This window comes from Pteropus alecto, unplaced genomic scaffold, assembly GCF_000325575.1.
Source record: "Pteropus alecto unplaced genomic scaffold, ASM32557v1 scaffold107, whole genome shotgun sequence".
Lineage (NCBI taxonomy): Eukaryota > Metazoa > Chordata > Mammalia > Chiroptera > Pteropodidae > Pteropus > Pteropus alecto.
Window position 1 is genome coordinate 1,262,346 of NW_006440619.1, and position 21,456 is coordinate 1,283,801.

General features: G+C 37.1%; 1 protein-coding gene across 1 annotated transcript in view; it reads left to right on the forward strand.

The window, feature by feature from the left end:
- Positions 1–21,456, forward strand: part of PAK3 (p21 (RAC1) activated kinase 3) — a 289,996-nt gene that overhangs the window by 247,844 nt on the left and 20,696 nt on the right. Inside the window, exons 11-15 of the mRNA XM_025050559.1 lie at positions 5,792–5,840; positions 6,150–6,262; positions 7,539–7,656; positions 9,123–9,222; positions 9,699–9,895. Of these exons, the coding sequence (XP_024906327.1) occupies positions 5,792–5,840; positions 6,150–6,262; positions 7,539–7,656; positions 9,123–9,222; positions 9,699–9,895 (577 nt within the window). The remainder of the gene's footprint in view (positions 1–5,791; positions 5,841–6,149; positions 6,263–7,538; positions 7,657–9,122; positions 9,223–9,698; positions 9,896–21,456) is intronic.

A 21,456-nucleotide genomic window follows, 5' to 3' on the forward strand; every position in this document is an offset into this window, starting at 1 on the left:
TAGTAATGTTGAGCATGTTTCCATATATTTTTTGGCCACCAAATTATACTTTTTAATTCTTCCTCTTTTTCACCTATTCCCCCAACCTTCTCCCATCTGGCAACCATCAAAATATTCTCTGAGTTTGTTTCAGTTTTGTTTCTTCATTTATTTTATTCTTTAGATTCCACATGTAAGTGAAATCACATGGCATTTGTCTTTCTCTGTTTGACTTACTCCACTCACCACAATGCCCTCTAGGTCCATCTGTATTGTTGCAGATGGCAACATTTCATTCTTTTTTATGGCTGAGTAATATCCCATTGTATATATGTACCACCATTTTTTTATCTATTCATCTATTGATGGACACTCAGGTTGCCTCCATAGCTTGGCTATTGTAAATAATGCTGCAATGAACATATGGATTCTCATGTGCCTTTGAAGTAGTATTTTGGATTTCTTCAGATTAATACCCAGAAGTGGGATTACTGGGTCCTTCTTTGTCTCTTGTTATAGCCTTTGCCTTAAAGTCTATTTGTCTGGTATAAGTATTGCTACCCCAGATTTTTGTTTGTTTGTTTCCATTTTCATGGAAATCTTTTTCTATCCCTTTCTTTCAGTCTGTTTCTTTTGATCTAAAGTGAGTCTCTTATAAGCAGCATATGTAAGGGGCTTGTTTTCTTATCCATTCAGCCACCTTATGTCTTTTCATTGGAGTATTTAATCCCTTTATATTTAAAGTAATTGTTGATAGATATGTAATTATTGCCATTTTATTATTTATGTTTTCATCTTTTCTTCTTCTTCTCCTCCCTCTTCTAGAAGTCCCTTTAACATCTCTTGTAATACTGGTTTGGGGATGATGGACTCCTTTAGCTTTTTCTTGGCTAGGAAGCTCTTTATCTGTCCTTCAATTCTAAATAATAACTTTGCTGGGTAGAGTAATCTTGGTTGTAGGTCCTTGCTTCTCATCACTTTGAATTTTTCCTGCCAATCCCTTCTGGCCTGCAACGATTCTGTTGAGAAATTAGCTGCCAGTCTTATGGGAGCTCCCTTGTAGGTAACTAACTACTTTTCTCTTGCTGATATTAAGATTCTGTATTTTAACCTTTGGCATTTTAATGATAATGTATCTTGCTGTAGGCCTCTTTGAGTTCAACTTGTTTGGGACAAGTGCTTCCTGAACTTGTATGTCTATTTCCTTCACCAGGTTAAGGAAGTTTTCCATTTTTATTTCTTGCAATATGTTTTCAATTCCTTGCTCTCTATCTTCTCCTTCTGGTACCCCTACGATTTGAATTGGTATGCTTGATGTTGTCTCAGAGGCTCCTTAAACTATCTTCATTTTTTCTGGATTCTTTTTCTTGTTACTGTTCTGATTGGGTGTTTTGTGCTACTTTATCTTCTAAATCACTGATTTAATTGTCCGCTTCAACTAATCTACGGTCGACTCCCCCTAAAATATTCTTCATTTAGGTTATTATATTCTTCATTTCTGAGTTTTTATATGTTGCGTATATCCATTATTTTGTGTCTCCTATCCTTTTGTTGAAATTCTCACTGAGATCATTGAGCATCTTTCTAATCAGTGTTTTTATTTTTATTTTTTTATGCTGACATTGGTTAACTAAATCCAATAAGTTTCAGCTGTACACTTTAACAGTAAGGCATATATATATATTTATACTGTATGTTCACCAACCATAGTTAGATTTCTTTCTGTCACCACATATTTGACCCCCTTTACTCCACCTATCTCCCCACTCCTCTCCCATCCCTTATCCTCTGGTAACCACTAATCTATAGTCCATGTCCATGTGTCTCTGTTTGTTTGTCCTTGTTCATTTGTTGCCAGTGTTTTGAACTCTGCATCTGGTAAATTGCCCATTCAATTTTGTTTAGTTCTTTTTCTGGAGCTTTGTCTCACTCTTAAATTTGGGACATGGTTCTTTGTTTCCTCATTTTGTCTGCCTCCCTGTGTTTGTTTCTGTGTAATAGGTAGAGATGCTATGTCTCCCCATCTTAGAAGAGTGGCCTTATGTCGTAGATGTTCTGTTGGGTCCAGTGTCTCAGTCTTTCCTGGTCACCTGAGCCAACCGCTCCAGGTGTGTCCCTTGTGCGGGCTGTTTGTGCCCTCCTGTTGTAGTTGAATCTTGGTTGCTGTTTACATGTTAGTGGGAGGGGTCAACCCTTAGGTAGATTGATTTTGAGGCCTGGCCATGACTGCAGTGGAGAGCTGTTGTGCTGGGGCTGATACTTTGGAGCAGGGTTCTATTTAGCAAGGCTTTAGTGCCTATGGAGTCTGCCCTTTGGGTGTATCATTTGTGAAGATGGTTGGGTGGTCCTCTTCAGCTGGACTCCAGGTGTGTTGGTTTGGAGGCCTCCTTGGAAGGGGCTCTGGTGCAGGCCAAGGTCAACCACTGCATGTCCCCTGCCCAGAGCAGTTAGTATGTGCTACAAAGTCATCTGCAGATGGTTGCCACTTTTGCTGGGCTTGCTGGTGCCAGGAAAAGGCTGAGCCATGAATCAAGGCCAGCCACCTTTTGTGCCAGGCTTGAGGCTGCTTAGCAAGTGGTATGAGGCGCACTGAGGCCAGATGCTGCTTGTTTTGGTTTTGTGAATTTTTGAGAAGTTTTAGGAATATCTGCAGCATGATTCTAGACAGGCTGTTTGTATGGAAAGGAACTGAAAGTGGCTTGGGTGGGCCTGCAAGTTGCATGGGGTAGGGTTTCAGGGAATCACCAAGGCAGAGCGAATGGTGTTAGCCAAGTTAATGGGGACTCAGATATGGCACCAGCCTACGTGTGCAGGCTGAGTTGGGGCAGGACTCGACAGAGGAACAATGGCTCTGCCAGCACTTCTGTCTGGGAGAGAGCTGCCCCGCTATGTCTCTCCCTAAAGCCAAACTATTCATTTCCTCTCCATATGTCCTTGGCACCTTTCAAGATGTTGCCCCATCATGAGAGCTCAGAGGGAGTGAGTCTGTTAGCAAATATGTCCATGTGCAGGCCTTTTAAGAGGAATGTCTAATACTCCAGCTGCCCTCTGTCTTTCTCAGCCACAATTTCCACCGATTTTCACAGCCAGGAATTGTGAAGACTTCTCTTCCTGGCACTGGAACCCTGCGGTGGGGAACCTGGTGTGGGTCTGGGACTCCTTGCTCCTCAGGGCAGACCTCTACAGCTGAGATATCCCTCCAAATATTTAACTGGCACACATGGGTCTTGGACCAGCCTTTTCTGTGTTTATGCCCCTTCTAACTAGTCTTCACATGGCTTCTTTTGTGAGTCCTTAGTTATAGGACTTCTGTTCAGCTAGCCTTCTGGGATTCTCAATGATGGTTGTTCTGTGGTTTCATTGTAATTTTGATTTGGTCATGAGAGGAGGCAAGGATAACCTTTACCTACTCTTCCATCTTGTTTGGAAACCAGGCCTTGTCCTTTTTGAAAATAAGGATGGACATTAGCAAGAATATTTTGGCTAGAAGATTGGGAAGGTCAACTAACAACTCAACAAATCAGTCATCCTCTACTGTGAAACCAATAACAGCAGCAGTAACAAAAATGACAATAATAGCAGTTACCATATTAAGTATCAGCTCTGATCTGGGCACAGGGCTAAATGCTTATGCAGACTCTGACATTTGATTCTCTGTAGTCCTATAAGAAAGATAATATTATCTCATTTTGCAGATATCACTTTTTTCATCTGTGTGAATTGAGCAAGTGGCCTAGGTATATAGGAATAAACCAAGTAAAGGCATTTTTAAATCTTATTCTGCAATAGATTTAAGTAGTTCAGGGCTTATGCAGCTGAAAGACACACCAGGTTGAGGTGATCTATTCCTTCTAACTCAGGCAATTCTGAGTTTAAAAAGGCAAATCACAAACTGGCCCCAGTAATCAGGAATGTCTGATAGCTTATTCCAATAAGGAAGTGTTTTATGTAGATTTAAGTAGAAGAAGAAACGTTTCCTTCACAGAAATAAAAGGTTTTATTGCTCTTACATGTTTGCTTGAAAAGACTTTTAGTAATTTGTTCATTCAACAAATACTTACTGAATACCAACTACATGGTCTGAACCCAGAATCTCAAACATATGAAATTAAGAAATTGATTTGTTAATATAAACCTCAAACCTAAGGAATTTTTGACATTATCAAACCCTGGTTTAGGGTGGCGCCTATTGATTAAGTAATTTCTCAGTCAATTCCAATAGATATTTAAATATTTATGCAGAGTGAGGAGAACAGTACAGTTTGTAGATTCTAGATCATGGAGTTAAAGAACCTTAAAAATAACATAACTCACATCCTATATTTTGCAAGTCAGAGAATCAGATGGACTTAGATTGTAAACTGTATAACCTTGAGCAGGTTTCTTAATATCCTTGAGCCTCAGATATGTTATCTATAACATGGGGATACTAGCACTTGCCTTATAGAAATATGGTAAGGAGTATATAATTTAAATAAAGTTCTTAGTGCACTGTCTGACTCACATAACATGCTCAATATATGTTTACTGTTATTGTGATCACTATTTTCCAAATGAGGGGACTGAAACACAGAGAGGGGAAGTGACTAGCCCAAGGTCACATAGCTTTTTAATGTTAGGGCAAATATTAGAACTCAAATCTCTATTAGTAGTTAAATATTTCTTATAGTATATCACCCATTTTATTCCTTAGGAACAGGAAAAATAAACTTTCTAGGTCTGTGAGAACTATTTTTAGCTCATCCAGGGAGAATAATGACAAGGAAATAGCTGACATAAGAAAAGAATGCCTGAACGCAAACAAAAACAAAAACAAACAAACAAACAAACAAACAAACAAAAACAGCAAGGAATAAATAGAGAACAAAGGAGAAATAACAATTACCAGAAAGTTTAGATAGAAATGTTGGAACATTACTATGTCTGGTGAATCACAGAACTGATCTTTATCCAAGCTAATTCTTTTAATCACTACAAACACTTTCACAAAAATGGTTAGGTTATTCTTTTTTCTTGGGGATGGAGGTGGGAAGGAGGTTCAGAATGCATGAGTGTCACAGAAAACTACTGTGAATTCAGGTTTATGAGACCATTTCTATTTGCAAAGCAAAGGAACCCTGTAATTAAAGTTAAAATGGAAGCATGAGTACTACCAAGAATTAAGGAATGATACATGTTAAAAGGATAGTTGGCTGGAGTGAAACCTCATAGTAGAAGCTGTTAAGAAATTTAGCAAAAATAAAAAATATGGCTCAACAGTAAAGCCATATTGTTATTGGTTAATGTTGCTACAGTACAGCTAAGTGCAGCACTGAGAGTGATTGCTTTGTTAGATGAAGGTATTCGTAATAATTAGAAATATACAAAAAAAAAAAAAAGCCTGTCTGTCCACATGCTAGAAGAAAAGATTAATTTACAGTTGGCTAAGCAAAAAATAATATATTCTTTCCTAAACTGTACTTCATTTTAATCAGGGGACCAGAGTGGTTGTTGTTGCAACATCCAAGGAATATTTAAAATGTCCCAGGAGTTTCCTAAAAGGAACAAGGCCATTTTGCTCAATTCATTGCTTCCTGGTGCTATGGCACAAACACTGCTTCCAGAAAGTCTGACTGGAGTTCCTAGCCCACCAAAAGGGATACATTGTGATTATTTCAGGTGCAATCACTATAAAAAATGGTTGTTCCATTTTTACTTCATACTTTAATCTTGAGTTTGCTGATTTACCTTTTCTGAAAATAATTACATTTCCAAAAAAATATATTGATAGCACTTTGATTTCTTATTCACTTGATGATTTTCACCTTTACAGGGCATCAGGTACTGTTTATACGGCTCTAGACATTGCAACAGGACAAGAGGTAGGAGCTAACATTCAATCCTGATTTTAATTTTCCTTTATTCATATTGAACTGGTTTCCTCTTTGATGGCATCTATACCTGAAAAAGAAATGGGTAGCACTGGGTTGACAGTGGAGTTTACTTTATTGGTTTCCAAAGTGGATATCTGAAGTGGATAGCTTACTCATAATTAACGACAGAAAAGGGGAATGGGTTTGTTGCATGGAGAAAGAGCTTAGTAAAATAAAGAATTGGTATGCTCCAAAATATGGATGTTTATGTTTAGTCTAATGATCATAATTCATTCTTGCATTTTAATCATCATTCAGGTGGCCATAAAGCAGATGAACCTTCAACAACAGCCCAAAAAGGAATTAATTATTAATGAAATTCTGGTCATGAGGGAAAATAAGAACCCCAATATTGTTAACTATTTAGATAGGTAAGTGTTTTCTCTCATTATGTACTTGTTTTCTTCCTGGTATGTCATTTTCTTGACAAATTATTTTATTTAGGATCTATTCATTTAGCATCCATTCTAACAAATATTTCTCAAATGCTACAAAACAGTAGAATATCAGATCAATTGCTAAGCTTGTACCCATTTATCTTTGTCCATCTATCAAACATTTGAAGACATTTTATAGTCTTGCTTTTAAACATGAGTAGTTTGTGTAATTTCCTTTAAAGGATCATGACTCCATATTGGCAAGAAATAGCCTATTGCATATAGGAGAGAGTGGTAGTGCTTTAAACATTTCGTCCTGTGTTTGTATGGAGCCAGTGCAGTCTCTGGGTGCCTAAGTGAAGAAGGCTGTCTACAATGGCCCTGCTTTAATGGGCACTTTGTGATTAACTGACAGTGAGGCCTAGGGAATTGAGACTTTAATCTCAAAACTTTTTCCTAGACCAGGTAATTAATATCTTTCATCAGTGGTATTAGTAGTGGGTTATAAATAAGCATTTAAAGACAGCACTAACTCCACTTGTGGTTAACATCTGTCTCATTCAATTTCAATAAGTGTTTAGCACCACTGTGTTGTGTACTCTGGGGGGTACAAAGGAAATAAGATTAGATCTATAACCTCAATGAGCTTAAGATCTTGCTTTCTGTGTTTTATGCCAGGTAGACCAGTGGTACAGAAGGAGAGGAAAGGAGGGTGAAAAAAATAGGGTCAAATTTTACAGTCGAAATCAATGTTTCATAAAATGTCACAACTAACTTCTATTAGAACTGAGACCTCAGCACAGTAAATCCATTGCAAACATGAATCTTTTTGATTCAGTGAATGCTTGAAAATATTTTAGTAATCAATTCAATAGGATGAAAAATAATGCCAGGATCTTAATAAATAGTATATAAATCTGATTACCATGGGCCAGTTCAGTCCAAGAAGTCAACATTGTGGCTTGAATTATCCAAAAGGGTTATTCACTGATCCTGTTCATTGAAACTAGCTTTTACAATGAATGTAGTAGTCAGTCACAAGAGGCCTCCTTGCTATTTTCCTTCTTCCGTGGTGCACAGTCGTATCTGATGATCCTTTGATTTCCTTGCATATTCTCTTTTAACATTAAGGAAGTATCTCGTTACCATGTTTTCTTCTTGTTATATAATATGACCAAATGCAGAAACTGACCGCAAATGGCCTTCTTAATTTAGAAGAGTCCCTATTTCCTTAGGCTTTAGTCAAAGTATTTTTCTTCTCTTGTTTTAGCTACTTAGTGGGTGATGAACTATGGGTAGTCATGGAATACTTGGCTGGTGGCTCTTTGACTGATGTGGTCACAGAGACCTGTATGGATGAAGGACAGATAGCAGCTGTCTGCAGAGAGGTAAGAAAATAGAACATTTCTAGCTGATGAGAACACCAAAATTGGCTGTTCTTTATCTGATTATTCAGAATGTTTAGAACACGAAAGTAGTAATACCACTTCTTTCCTACTGAAAAATATTGGAGAGCCTAAATTCAGTTTAAATCCTAACATAATAGGACTCCCTCTTCCCTCCCTTTCCTTGTTTATTTTAGTTGCTTTGCTATGGATCTTTTGAGTTCCATCATACCATCCACAAGGTGCCATATTTAAGACTGCATTCTGCAGTCTTGGCAAATATGGAAAACAGTGATATTGGCGTGGAACTTCTTTCCACTTTGGGGGAATTTTTACATGATAGTTATTTTGTCTTGCATGTGTAATGTGAGCCACGTAAAAATACAGACTACATTATAATCACATCATTTTCTAGAAGGCAATTTAAGCAGGGTCCTCCCTCAGCCCAGAAAGTAGTTATTTTCACAATACAATCTAGATTTCTCTCGTAGCTCTCCAGTGGGTCTAAGTGTCTGCCTCTTTTCCAATAACAGTGTCATATCCCTATTTTCAAGCTATACTAAGGATATTTTATTATATTAATGTTTTTCAATATGAAAAATATACACTCTTTATTAGAATTTTATCTTAGGCATTACCATCTACCACATTCATTGTGGTGAGTTTTTCTGTAGACACAACTAGGAACTCTGACCCGTGGAAACTTGAAAAACAATGGTAAGAAATAAAATAAAACCAAATAATTTCAGCTAGCCTTTTTTTTTAAATTTTAAATTGTTAACTTAAATTTCCTACTCCCTTGCTTTCCTCTCATTCCCTCTTCCCCAAACACACACACACACACACACACACACACACACACACACACACACACTTTACTACCAAATGCATGTATATTCTATTCATGCAATAAATCAAACGTATAATAATCAGGAGGATATTTGACCCCGAGCCTGTTGTTTCCATCTTCTAGTCTTACAGTACAAAGCCGTTTCCAAACAAATACCTATAGCTACTTGATACTGGTTCCCAAACCTGGTTGTCCATCAGAAATAGCTTGGGGTGCAGATTCCTCAGTCCCACTCCAGACCTACTGAATTAAATCATACCATGGACATAGAAGGTTACTATATCTGTATGAGACCTAACTGAATCCATATCTTCCAGATAAGTAGATCAAAGTACAACTATATTAATTGGTTAGTTTTGCAGTATTAATGATAAGTGCTACTTATCACAACATCACTCTTCATGTCCTAGTCTGACTCAGGAGCTTTCATATTATAATGCTAAATTGCATTATTGATATAGATGGTAATGATTTTTAAATTGTGTTAAAAGATTTAGTAATCTATTTTACTTGACAACATAAACTTATACCCTTGCTCAAAATTTATCTAGAAATTAAACTTAATTTTTAAAAAAAGTATTTGTGATATAATTAGAACTTTTTTTTCCTGATTCAATAGTGCCTCCAAGCTTTGGATTTCTTACACTCAAATCAAGTGATCCATAGAGACATAAAGAGTGACAATATTCTCCTTGGGATGGATGGCTCTGTTAAATTGAGTAGGTATTTTTGTTCAGATGGTGTTTGAGAGAGTATCTGGGATTTCTGCTCTTTTACTGCCTATTTTGAGAAGAAAGTGGCTACTGAAAGTGATTGATTTGAAAGTATTTAGAGCCCAGTTTGAAATTTAAAAAAATAATGCTGTGTTCTGATTATGACCAGATTTGGAGAGGTTCAATATTTCAGAATTTCCAGTGTCTTCCATCTGCTGGATGACAAATAACTAATTAGAAAACTGAAAGGTTCTGTGTGTTGGAGGGAACCAGACTGAAGTCTAGTAAAAATATCACATCAGTCAGTTATTTCAGACTCTTAAAATCAAGACCAGCTGTGAGATCAGGCAACAAAAGGATATGAGCTAGGCAGTTGTGGAAGCTCAATGTCTAACAAAGGAAACTAAAGGCATATCTGAAAATGAATTTTTGTAAAAGAAAAATAATTTGAGCTGATTTTAACTGAGTTTTCTTCTCTGCAGCTGATTTTGGGTTCTGTGCTCAGATCACCCCTGAGCAAAGTAAACGAAGCACTATGGTGGGAACTCCCTATTGGATGGCACCTGAAGTGGTGACTCGAAAAGCCTATGGCCCGAAAGTTGATATCTGGTCTCTGGGGATTATGGCAATTGAGATGGTAGAAGGTGAACCCCCCTACCTTAATGAAAATCCACTCAGGGTAAGTCAAAAGAAAACTCAAGTACTTCTTCCTCAGGTAAGGGAAAGGCCAAATGTCATTTCTTCTCTCTACCAAAAGTAGCCAGAAAGGGCTCTTTGCTGAGACAAATGACACAGAAGTTCCAAGTTATAATTTTCAAAATTACTGTGAGTTATTTTCAGTTTCTGTTAAGGTGTCTAACAGTTTTTTCCAATGCTTTGATATCAGTATTTCTAATGGCAGGGGTCCTTAAAATTTTTAGTATAGCTTTCTGCTATTAAAAAATGCTTTTTTTAAAAAAAAGCAAGACGTATGAAGAAAAGAGTATTTTTATCACATACTATGTATGGTTAATCTATCTAGGACACATTTGCTTTATAATTACTTTAACAAAGTAAGTAAATGCATTTCCAGAACAGCTATATTTTTTTAAATTAGATTTTATTTCATTATCAGTTATGATTTATTGAGCAACAACAGCTAGGTGGGTATTGAATGGAATACAGGATAGATACTGTGCCAGCCTGATGAAATTACAAACGTAATTAGATTGTCAAGTTGAAAATAGTTTGTGTTGGGTAGCTCAGTTTGCTATTGTAGAATCAGAGGTTCGATCCTTACATGGTCTGGTTACCTCTGTAAAAAGTAAAGCTCCATTTCATAGCCTAATGCCACCATCTTTATTTAAATATGCTGTTGATCATAAGAGGAAAAGGCAAAGGAATATGAAAGAAATGTTTGCTCAGGACAGAAATCAGCCACTAGCAATTTTCTTGTAGACAGCCTAAGGGTGAGCCAGAAGCTATGTTGTATAAAGGTCTTCACATTACTGAAAACAGGAAATATGCACAGATTCAAATTCTACGCTCAGAAATGCATGCAGGTGAATTTACTAGACCTACAGTGCCAAAGGCATCTTGGAAGTTGTTTGCATCATTACCACTAAGAGTCTAAAATTGAATTTCATGTTTAGTATATAAAAACCATTCTCTTTAGTAAACAATTAAGTGTTTATATGTTAAGCTTATAAAATCCATATTCAAGCCAAATATATGTGGCTTTTATACATGTAAAGAAACATGCAAAGTAATTGTCTAGATTTTTTGCAGTTCAACATTTTGCAATTGGGAGTGGCATTCCCTATGTACAGAGGGAGTAGACAGCCTCTTTGTCCCCTCCTAATTCTTCTCTGGTACTTGTCTCCTGTCCTAGTCCCTGCACTGATTAGAAAACAACAAATAGGACTGAATGCCCTAATGAATCCTATAGACTATTGCTCTGGTCTCATGAAACAATCTGGAAGTGAGATGTGCACATTGATTAGCTGCCTGCAGGGTTGAGTGGAAAAGAAAGGGCATTTTTCCACCATTTGTGGGTCAGCCCTCCATGAATTTAATCAAGCTCACTCATGACCTATGGACCAGCACATAAGGATAATTACATAGACTTGTTGTCCTCATTGTTTAACCACCTTTGCCCATTAAGAAATAACAGCTAAAGAACACATTACGCCTCTTGTTTCCATGGATTTCTTCCTCTAAATCTTTGGAGTTCGAAGGCACTGAATGGATTATGGCTATTTCACTTTCTGCCTCTTAATGAGTAATTTGCAACCTGAAAAATTTAAGAATTAAATAAATGGTTCTGTAAAGCAGTTGGTCTCAGTAATGTGTTTATCACTTTCTTCAGTTCCTCAATTACAATTGATCTCTTTTGCTAGGCTGTTAATCGTTAGAAAAAAGAAAACAAGTTTTAATCTTTGTAGGCATCTTCTAGCCTGGGATTAGCACTCATAATTAACAATTTGTCTCTTAGAATCCACAGCTTTGTATCTAAACAAGTACTTGCAGATTAACAAGACACCGGGTTCAGGAAGCCTACATTAAGGCTATAACAAAAAGATCTGTCAGAAAGACCACCCTGTTGAATTCCACTGATAAGTATTTACTCTAACTTTGCTCATTACTCGCCATGTATGATCAACCTACAGTTAATCAATCAGCGTATCCAATATTGAACCAGCCCTCTATCTCTCTGCTAGGCGCCATGAGAACTTTTTCAGTTTTGATTTTAAATGTATTGCCCTCATGTTTTCTTAAAGAAAACACAGTGTCTCAGGCTATGTGTCCTTATTTGGGATTTTAAAAATGTAGTCACTGAAACCATGGAGAGATTGGAAAGAAAAACATAACATGAGCCCATAGGAAGCCTATGCTTTCTTGGATGCTGGTGACAAGCCATGTGTGGGGAAATAGAAAATTACACAGCTTCAGGAGAGATATAAGGAGAACTAAGTTAGTTCTCCTTTCTTTAAAATTCTTCCAATACTACCACCCATCCACCAGTTTAGGGTTTAAAGAGGAAAAAAGCAAATAAGAGGAAGGAAGACAAAGTTGTAGAGTAGAAGGTAGCATGTTGACGTGAAAAAAAAAAATTGGCCCATGTAGTCAGGCACATCTGGGTGTATCCTGGCTCCACAACCTATAAGCTCTGTGACCTTCAGCAAGTCACTTAAAACCTTTATAAACCTGCTTCATCTAACATGAGGACAATATCTATCTTGCAAAATTAATGTGAAAACCAAATGAAATAATGCATGCAAATCACCTAGCACAGTGTCTAGCTCATAGTAGGAAATATATATAGAGAGAGAAACATTTATATATGAATAAAAATGTGAGAAAGTAAAAAGGTTGAAAGCATCTTTAGAGTGCTTTTTATCCATCCATGAAGGAAGATTGGATTCTCCCCACTTCCCCAAGAACTTCTCCTCTACATTAGTTACACTCCCATCCCCTTAAGGAGTGGAGGCTTCTGCACAATTCAGTTAAATTATCGGGAACAGATAACACAGAACAGAAGAGGTTAAAGGGGAATCTGGGGCTATACATTTGAAAGTTGATTTTCTTTCACTGTGTTTTTTTTTGTGTGTGTGTGTCTTTGTTGTGTCAGTTTCAACTGAGCACACACTATGAATATTGCCTAACATATAATTGACACAGGAATTAGCTACTCCCCCCACCCTCAGTTATAAAGTGGTTGAGATTTTTTTAAATGTAAATTGCTCTGTACTAATTGATCTAATTTCCTCATTTAAAAAATTCCCTTTAAAGGTCAGAGAGTTATTAACTCTACTGATGTTATGAGGTTGGTACTCTTCCAGAGACAGAGAGGAGACAAGCTTCTTCTTCCTTCCTCCACTGCCTGAAGTCTTTACACTCAACATAATTGACCTTGGACATGTTATTCTGTGACCCATGGACATTTTTAGTGCCATTTCCAGTAATAACATGTCTTGTTCTTTCTGTTTGCCAAAGTGACTGGGGTTAAAATAGAACTTTCTCTCTGGATATGCAAATCAAATGTTGGTGTTCTGCTCATCAACCTGCCTTTTTTTGTTAATTGAAGATATAATTGAAAACCTATGATTATAATGACCTGATTCTAAATAAGGAGGCACAATCATTTCCATAAAACAAATCTTTGGTTTGTTTTTTTTTTTTCTCAGCACCAAAAGAGCGCCTCTTTGTTGATTTTGCATCCACACATAACGGGGCTGTTCTTGTCAGTGAGTTTTGATGGAATTTGGTATTTGTGAAATGGTTCACTGACATCCAGTTGAGGGCCCCACTGGACCCTGTGAGTGAAGCCCTTTTTTATGTGTAATTTTCCGAGCTTTTATCCTAGTTGGAATAAACTTTAAGTGTTTTCTTTCTAACCTTGGTTTAAACATCTGTGAAACTGTATCAAACATTGGATTTTTGAAAGATAGTTACTGGCATCTGTATAATATGTAGTATAATATGTGATGGTTACTGGTATCTGTATAGTATGTAGTATAATATGTGAACCAGTGATCCTATACCTATGATTCTCCTCCTTGACTGTGCTTTAGAATCACCTGTCGAGCTTTAAGAATAATGACTTCAGATTTCCACACCAAGGAGTAGACCAAATGCAAAGCTCTGTGGCAAGTCCTTTATAGAACCCTGTCTAGATTGAAAAATAATTCTTCATCAGCCCTTTTTGAGCATGGTTGTTTAACTGGTTATTCACACTATCATTCTGTCCACATTTCTTCATTTCATCTAAATAAGTGTCATGAGTAACTCTGTCAAAGCCTGTTGAAATCCTGATGCACTATATGACATTCTCTGATTTACCACTCCATTAACACTATCAAAAACAAATGACATTAGTTCAGCATATACCTCCATAGTATGCCATTTTCTTTTTCAATTTTGCTTCTCCTGAAAATGGAGTTCATCATTAAAATGTGCTAGCTGTTGAGTATATAGCACATATTGGTGATAATAAAACCATCAGTCTGACTACTCATGATTAGGAGTGTAGTACCTGTATGGCCAGGGAGAAGAAGGGAGGGCAGAAATATAAATTCAGATCTGTTGTCTACACTAGGAGACTTGCTATTTCTCCTTGCCTCACAATTAAAGCACTGGTTAGCTTGTTTGTCTAGAAAAGCTAGTAAAGAAGAAAAGAATCTCTAGCAACTAAAAAGCAGCAACTAAGGGTCAAAGTACTTCTAGCTCCCTCCAGCCACTGGAACCTGTGTTGTGGATTGGAATGTCTGGGTTTGATGGCCCGTGCTCATTTGGAATTAAAGTCAGACATAAACTTCCTGAGTTCCAGAGAAGCAAGCGTACTTTGCCACTCAGTCAATATTATTTTGAATGTATTTCAGGAAGAGCAGGGAGCATTCCCTTCTTTTTCTGTAAGCCACTATGGAACAGCAAGGTTTATTGATGGTTTGTTGACACTCCTCCTACTTTGAGGGCAAACTTATGCTTAAAAGTAGGGGCAAGTTGGGATAACTGCAACTAAAATAATTATAGAATAGTAAAATGGTTTCTTTTTAATAAAAAAAAAATATTGCCCGTCAAAAGATAGATAGTTCTTAAGAATCATTGATTATCAAGGATTTAGCATAGGAAAATGGGACCTAGCCATAAGAAAGTCTCATTTAGATTGTAACTCAGAAGCAGACAGCTCAGACTGGTGAGTTATGACCCAGAAGACAGCCAAAGGAGAAATAGATTCCATGACAAACTAAAATCTAAGAGACTCTAGCCAGGTGAAGAGGGAGAAAGAAAGACTGAAAATTTGCCTCGAGACCTACTGTTGGCCAAGACCGATATTCCATTATCCTACTATTTTATCTAATCATTCTTCCGTGTCCTTAAATGGCTTGGGAATAAGCCAAGGGTACAAATGCCTAATGTCTTAATAGGTTGTTACATGCTGTGTTCCAACTTCTGGTGACCCTATGAATGAGTGAACAGAATCATCATAGGGTTTTCAAAGTAAAAAAGACAAGAAAGATAAAGATTGAGAAAGGAAAACGCAGTGGTTTACTATTGCCTTCTGCTGCATAGGGTATAGGTCCAACACATATGTGCTTGGGGCTGTGGTGTCACAAATCACTAAACACCTAGGAAATGTAAGCAACCCTGTAGAGCCCTCATAGGTACCAGACTTCTAACTAAGCAGGTCAGTCCTCAAAATCAAAGTTCATTCTAAATAGGCAAATCATGGAGTGTGACGTGATGATAGGCATTTGCCAACTGAAATGCCCAATTACATATCTTATTCTATGACTTTTTAAGTCTGCGCTTTTGCCAATGAAAAATGAGCTCACCAAGAAAATCACGGTTTTGGTGATAAATAAGATCATTTCTGACCGTTGTCATCATTTTGAAATATACTTTTCCAACCTGGTTGTGACATTTTAGAAGACCCTTTGCTTTATGATAAAAGGATACTCTGAGATGTCTTACATAAGCCTCTCAGCAGAGAAAGTTAACCTGATTAAGGCAGTGTTATCCCTGTAGCCAAGAGAACCGGTGTTCTAACATTATCTCCAAAACCAGGCTGACCTTTATGTTGCAACTTCTCTTTCTTTCTTTGTTTCTTTGTTTCTTTCTTTGTTTCTTTGTTTCTTTTTCTTTCTTTCTTTCTTTTTCTTTCTTTCTTTCTTTCCTTCCTTCCTTCCTTCCTTCCTCCCTTCCTTCCTTCCTTCCTTCTTTTCTTCCTTTCTCCCTCTCCTCATCCTCTTTCCACTTCTTTTTGTTCCTCTTTTTTTATATAAAGAATTGAGCCAGTGATCAAGTAGCAAAATTTATCAGCATTTTTCATCAATAAATGAATGTGAGGGGGCCAGACAAGGAACTGTATAGTGTTGCTACCAACTATACATATTATGAGTTGAAGAATGAAATCTCTTCCTAGGTCTATAAGTCAAAAGCTCCATGACCTTGTATAGATTACTTCTCACCGGGTCTCCATTTCCTTATGACTTCAAACAAGTGGAATTTGATGAGGTTATTGGTTGCCCATCAACCCCAGAATTCCATGGCATTCCTTGTGCTTAAAGGGCCCAAGGGGTAGGTCACATGGCTCTTGATTCCACCAGAACAGTTCCTCTTTAATTTGTTCTCTGTATTGAGTTTCCACATGAGATTCGCTTAAATAAAAAAGGAAGCTCATAGGTCCTCTTGCTCTGATTCTGTGTTCTTAGTCTATAGACAGCCTACAGCCTTCCATGACTGCTGGAAGAGCCATGGTTTTGGGTGTGTGTTGCCTTTAGGAGTGCTTCTAGAAGAGTGATCTTCAGAAAGTGTCTCAGAGACATCTCTCATCACCTCCTGAATAAATCTGTTTCTCACAATATATCTCATAGAAAGGGAAAGATTTCCCTTTTCCTACCAAGCAAAGATACTTGATCATGATGTGAAACATGCTGCATGTGGGAGTGGACAGCCCCACTCTGACATGAATCTTGAGGAGAAGCCAGGGAAGAGCACTACAGAGATAAAACTCCTGCAAGGGCCTGTGGTCTACACTCTGTGGTATGATGGGAAGAATTGTATGTTATGGTGTAAAGAGCTGTTCAGCTGATGAACTACTTATAAAATAGAATTTGAAACCAGGTTATGTAACTGAAAATACATGTTTCACAAATCATATCACAGTCTGGCTGTTTTGATCCTAATATAGTTATTTGAAAAAGCCCAAAGGAATCAAGGAGTTAGTCCCTTTCTTCTCTAATATTCCAAAATGAGATATGAACAAATGTACAAGGTTAAATGGTACCTTAGAAATAGAAATCAAATGTGGGTTGAAGAGAAAATGGGAGGTGAGGAAGTCAATATACCAAATATAGACAATATTTTGAGGCATTTTATGTAAAAAGGACCAGAGATATGGGGCAGTAGAAGAATGGGACCTAGGATCAGGTCCCTTTGACCTCCCTGACTTTGTAGCCTTTATCTTCATTTTTTTCCTTTTTATTCTACCAGCCACCTTCTCTTCTCATTGTCCTTTGGCCTCTGTCTTTCCCCTATGTTCTCCTCCCTCTGCTTCTCACAGCTTCTCCTCCTGCTCCATTTCACTTTCCTTCCCTTTCTATCTCTATACCTGCCTGTACTCTCACTTCCAAATCCCCTGTGAATCTAAACTTTGGGTTCTGCTTGGGCTGCTGAGAGTTGCTTTCTGAATACATAGCCTGCTCTACGTTTCTTGACAAGCACTATTAATCCAGAGAGAGTAGAATGAACACATGCATTGTCAGAGTCATCTGGAATTTATTTTGTGGCAGTGGCCAGTCCTTTTATTCTTGAAAGGAGCACTCTAAAGCTAGGCCAACACCTAATCAGTCAGTGGTACCTAATTACCTTTTACCATCAACCTATAAGGGGTAGATCTATAATAGATTCATTTTAAATGACTTTTTAAGGATTAAACAACAAAGCCCCCCTCCCCCATCATTTGGTGACAGATGAAAACTACTATGCAGGACAAGTAGGGAGCTAAATTAAACCACATTACTTATTCAGTTGTCACATTGGACTGTTGGGTTGAATAAGTCAAAGTATGGAATACAATATTAGTTATGTATAGTAATTTCCTTTTTGGAGATTTGGCCCCACTTACCCTCTTCTTAGAAATAAAGAAATGTCAGGGCCTTTTATGAAATCCAAAAACACTTCAGAGACAGCAATACACAATGGCCTTTAACCTCTGAAATCCCAGGTCATGAGTAAACTATGTCATAAGGTGTCAAGTCACTCGTTGCCAAATCTCTCTCATAAAACACTAAAAGGTAGTTGGAAATTCTAAAATGAAAAAGGAGCCAGGACAACAGTATGTTGTAAGCAACAACCAGAGTACAAGCTGCTTATAAACTCCCAACACATATAGGGACACTGGTGAATATGATGTGAACCCCCTTGCCCTTTGTTCCCCATTTCTAAGCAAATAAAAAATGATTAACCTCAAAAGGGCTTATTTCCTCTTTAGAGGCAGAGGCAGAGTTGCTCATGCTCAGTGTACCTCATTTCTTGAAGAGCCCTTGTCTCCCTCTGGTAGGAGAATTCCTACCTCAGAGACTGGGAACAGTAGAAGGTGGTATTTTGCAGTAGTCAGGAGCATAGCCTTTGGACTCACACTCCTTGGATTCAAATATTGACTCCCTCATTGCTAGTTGTGTGATATTGGGCCTTGGTTTATTTATCTGTCAATTGGGAATCATAATTGTGTTTACCTCAGGGAGTCGTGGTATGGATTAAGTGAGCTAATAGTAATCATTCGATAAATGTTAGCTATTAACAATTCTCATGGACATAATGTTTTTTTAAAGATATTGAGATATAGATGAATAGCTCTCTCGGGCTCGTAGTTAAACTACATTGTATGTTAAATACATTTTTATGAGGCAGCCTGGAAGCCTATTCACCATTTATAACAGGATATCCACAGAAAAATGTGTTTCGAGTCCCAAATATTCAACTTAGAAGGAAATGTTCATACTACACTATCATCTTTGTTAAGTGAGTCTTTATATCAGTGCTGGAGACTCTCATGGTTACTAACACATTTCCATTTAAGTCCTCTGGTTTTCTTTTTTAACATCTTAACCTAAACTTTATAAACTGTTATAATGAACCGAAATCACAAACTGAAGCTTTTTAATTAAATGCTTAGTCCTATTTCAAAACTACTTTAACAAAAATTTATTAGTTACATATGCATTGTTTTGAGGAAAATGGTAACATCTAAGATGACTGCTTTGATCTTTTTTAACTGAAGAAATTGTCAATAATATAATTTAAATTATTTCCTTAACTGCGTAAAGTAGTTTTAGTGCTCCGAGTACTTAGATATAGTTTATCATTGAGGTCACTGTAAATTGTGATGTTTGTGTGTTATTGCCAACAGATTTGAATTATTAAAAATTCCAGAACATCACAAAATTCTAGGCATATCACAACGAAGAAGGGCACCATTTTTTGGCCAAAGGTTATCTTTCTAACATTATAAATAAGGTCAGTAGGTCAAAGACCTATACTGCCTCACCTTAGGAATTAAGCAGACCTTGTTCAATGGTGTAGAAGATTAAACAAGAGCACTTTCTCTGTTCAAAGTCAGAGAATACTAAGGTTATGAACTATGTTTCAAGTTCCAGAGAGCACTTGTTCTTCCCCTTCTTCTGTGGGCATGCCCAACACAGATTACCATGTTGTAATCATCTTTCTTTTTCAGTCTCCCTTCCTTTAAATGGCATCTGCTTACATACACTGCTTACAGAGCTCTCTTCCTTTTTCCACACTGAGGAGTGGATAGTCAGAAGTTACCATATGTCAGTTCTGTTCAACTCAGAAAAACTGCTTTTGTCATTCTTTATCTTCTTATATGTTTAATAGTTTATTTTAGGCTCTGAGCTTTAATACTTTATATATCAAAGTCTGTTATATTCCCAGCTCAGTTAAATTTATTTATACATTTTGGCTCTCATTTCATTCGGCAATAAAACATGTATTGAACACCTATTTTGAGCGAATTACCATGAAATCTAAAGGTCAAGACACAATTCCCACCTTCAGAGTCCAGGATAGGAGACCTGTTAAGAGTAACAATATTCACCATACAGCATGAAAATAAGTGTATGAACAAAGGGCTGTAGTAACTGAAAGGAGGAAATGGCTAACTCTTTCTGCAGGGTGACTAACTATCCCAGTTTGACTGGTATTGAGGGACACAGGACCTAAAACCTAGGACATTCCCCAGAAAACCAAAGTAGTTAGTTAATCACCATACCTTTCTGGGAGAGATGGAGAAGGCTGTAAAAAGGAAGTGCCATTTGAAATACATCTTACAGGACAAGTAGAAGTTCACCAGGCACTTAAGGGAAATGGGAATAGCATTTTAGGCAGATATGAAAAAGCATTTCTTATTGTGGGAAAGATGAACAAATTGATGTAAATAGTATGTGAGCTTTAGCGATTATGTGCATGTGTGTGGGGGTGGGGGAAGAAGAGCTCCAGGGTGAGAAGAAAACAGATAAGGGCTGGAAAGGTGGGCAGGTGCCAAGTCATGGAGGAACTTATATGGCATGCTAAGGAATTTTGCTATGTCCTATGGACTAGTGTTTTTCAAATGATTACAGTGACTCCTTGCTTGAAATGAAACTTTGCTTGGAAGCATAAATAAATAGAGGAAAAAATATTTCTCTAATTGAAACAGATATGCATGGTTGCAGAGTCCTAAAATCTTTATACCTTTCTCCCTCTCCTACCTCTTATCCTTCTTAACTGCACTCGAAGGAAATTTTGGGGAATACATATCGAAAACCATATCATTGGACCAAATTTTTTTTTTTAAAACAGAAAAATGGATAGCATGATGAGATCTCTGATGGGATAAATTGTTAAGGAGGATGGACTGAAGAATAAAAAGGCTTGAGTGAAGAAAACCAATTAGGAGGCTATTGTAACAGTCTGAGAGAAGCTCAAACTTAAGCAGATAATAGCAATAGAGAGAAATGGATGAGTATGATAGACATTTCTAGAGGTTGCATTAACAGAAGCCAGTTGATAGATTATAGTAAGGATTAGGGGGGGGAAGGTAGCTGGATGAGGAAGGAGGAGAACTCAAGGATAATTCTTGGGTTTCTTAAGAAGCAACTAACTATAAAGGAAACCTCTAATCTAATTTCTAATAGCCAGCTCACTTTGAGTTTTTACTAATTCAAATAAAACCAAAATGTGATCACTCATGCCTAGATATATTTACCTTAATCTTTATTCATCTAATACTTAACTTTGCTAGTAAAATCCTTTTTGCTGTGATTGTTCTATTAGCTAAAATTGTATTTTTCTCTCATTAGCAGGGCCTTGGGGAGCAATTTTATGTTACAAAGATAATACCCAGCTGACTCAAAAGATGCATTCTAAAAGATCGTTTTTAAGTTAATTATTTGAAACACAGAGTGAATTTTCCCATAGAAGTGGCATTATGTATAGTGAGTAGATCCTCAGATCAGTCCACAAAAGCTAGTTTAGCCCATAATATAAACTGAAAGTGTGGATTTTTGCTATGGAAATTAGTTGGAAATAATAATGTTGCAATTAAAACGAAAATAATAGTTGAAAAAGAAATCATCTGGGTTTTTGTTTCTTCAAGGGGTAGTACTTTCATGAAGTCCTACTTGATGAAAAGAAACTTTAAACCTAGGAAGACAAAGAAATAGATGAGGATTTTTGTGTAAATTGGACAACACAGGCTTT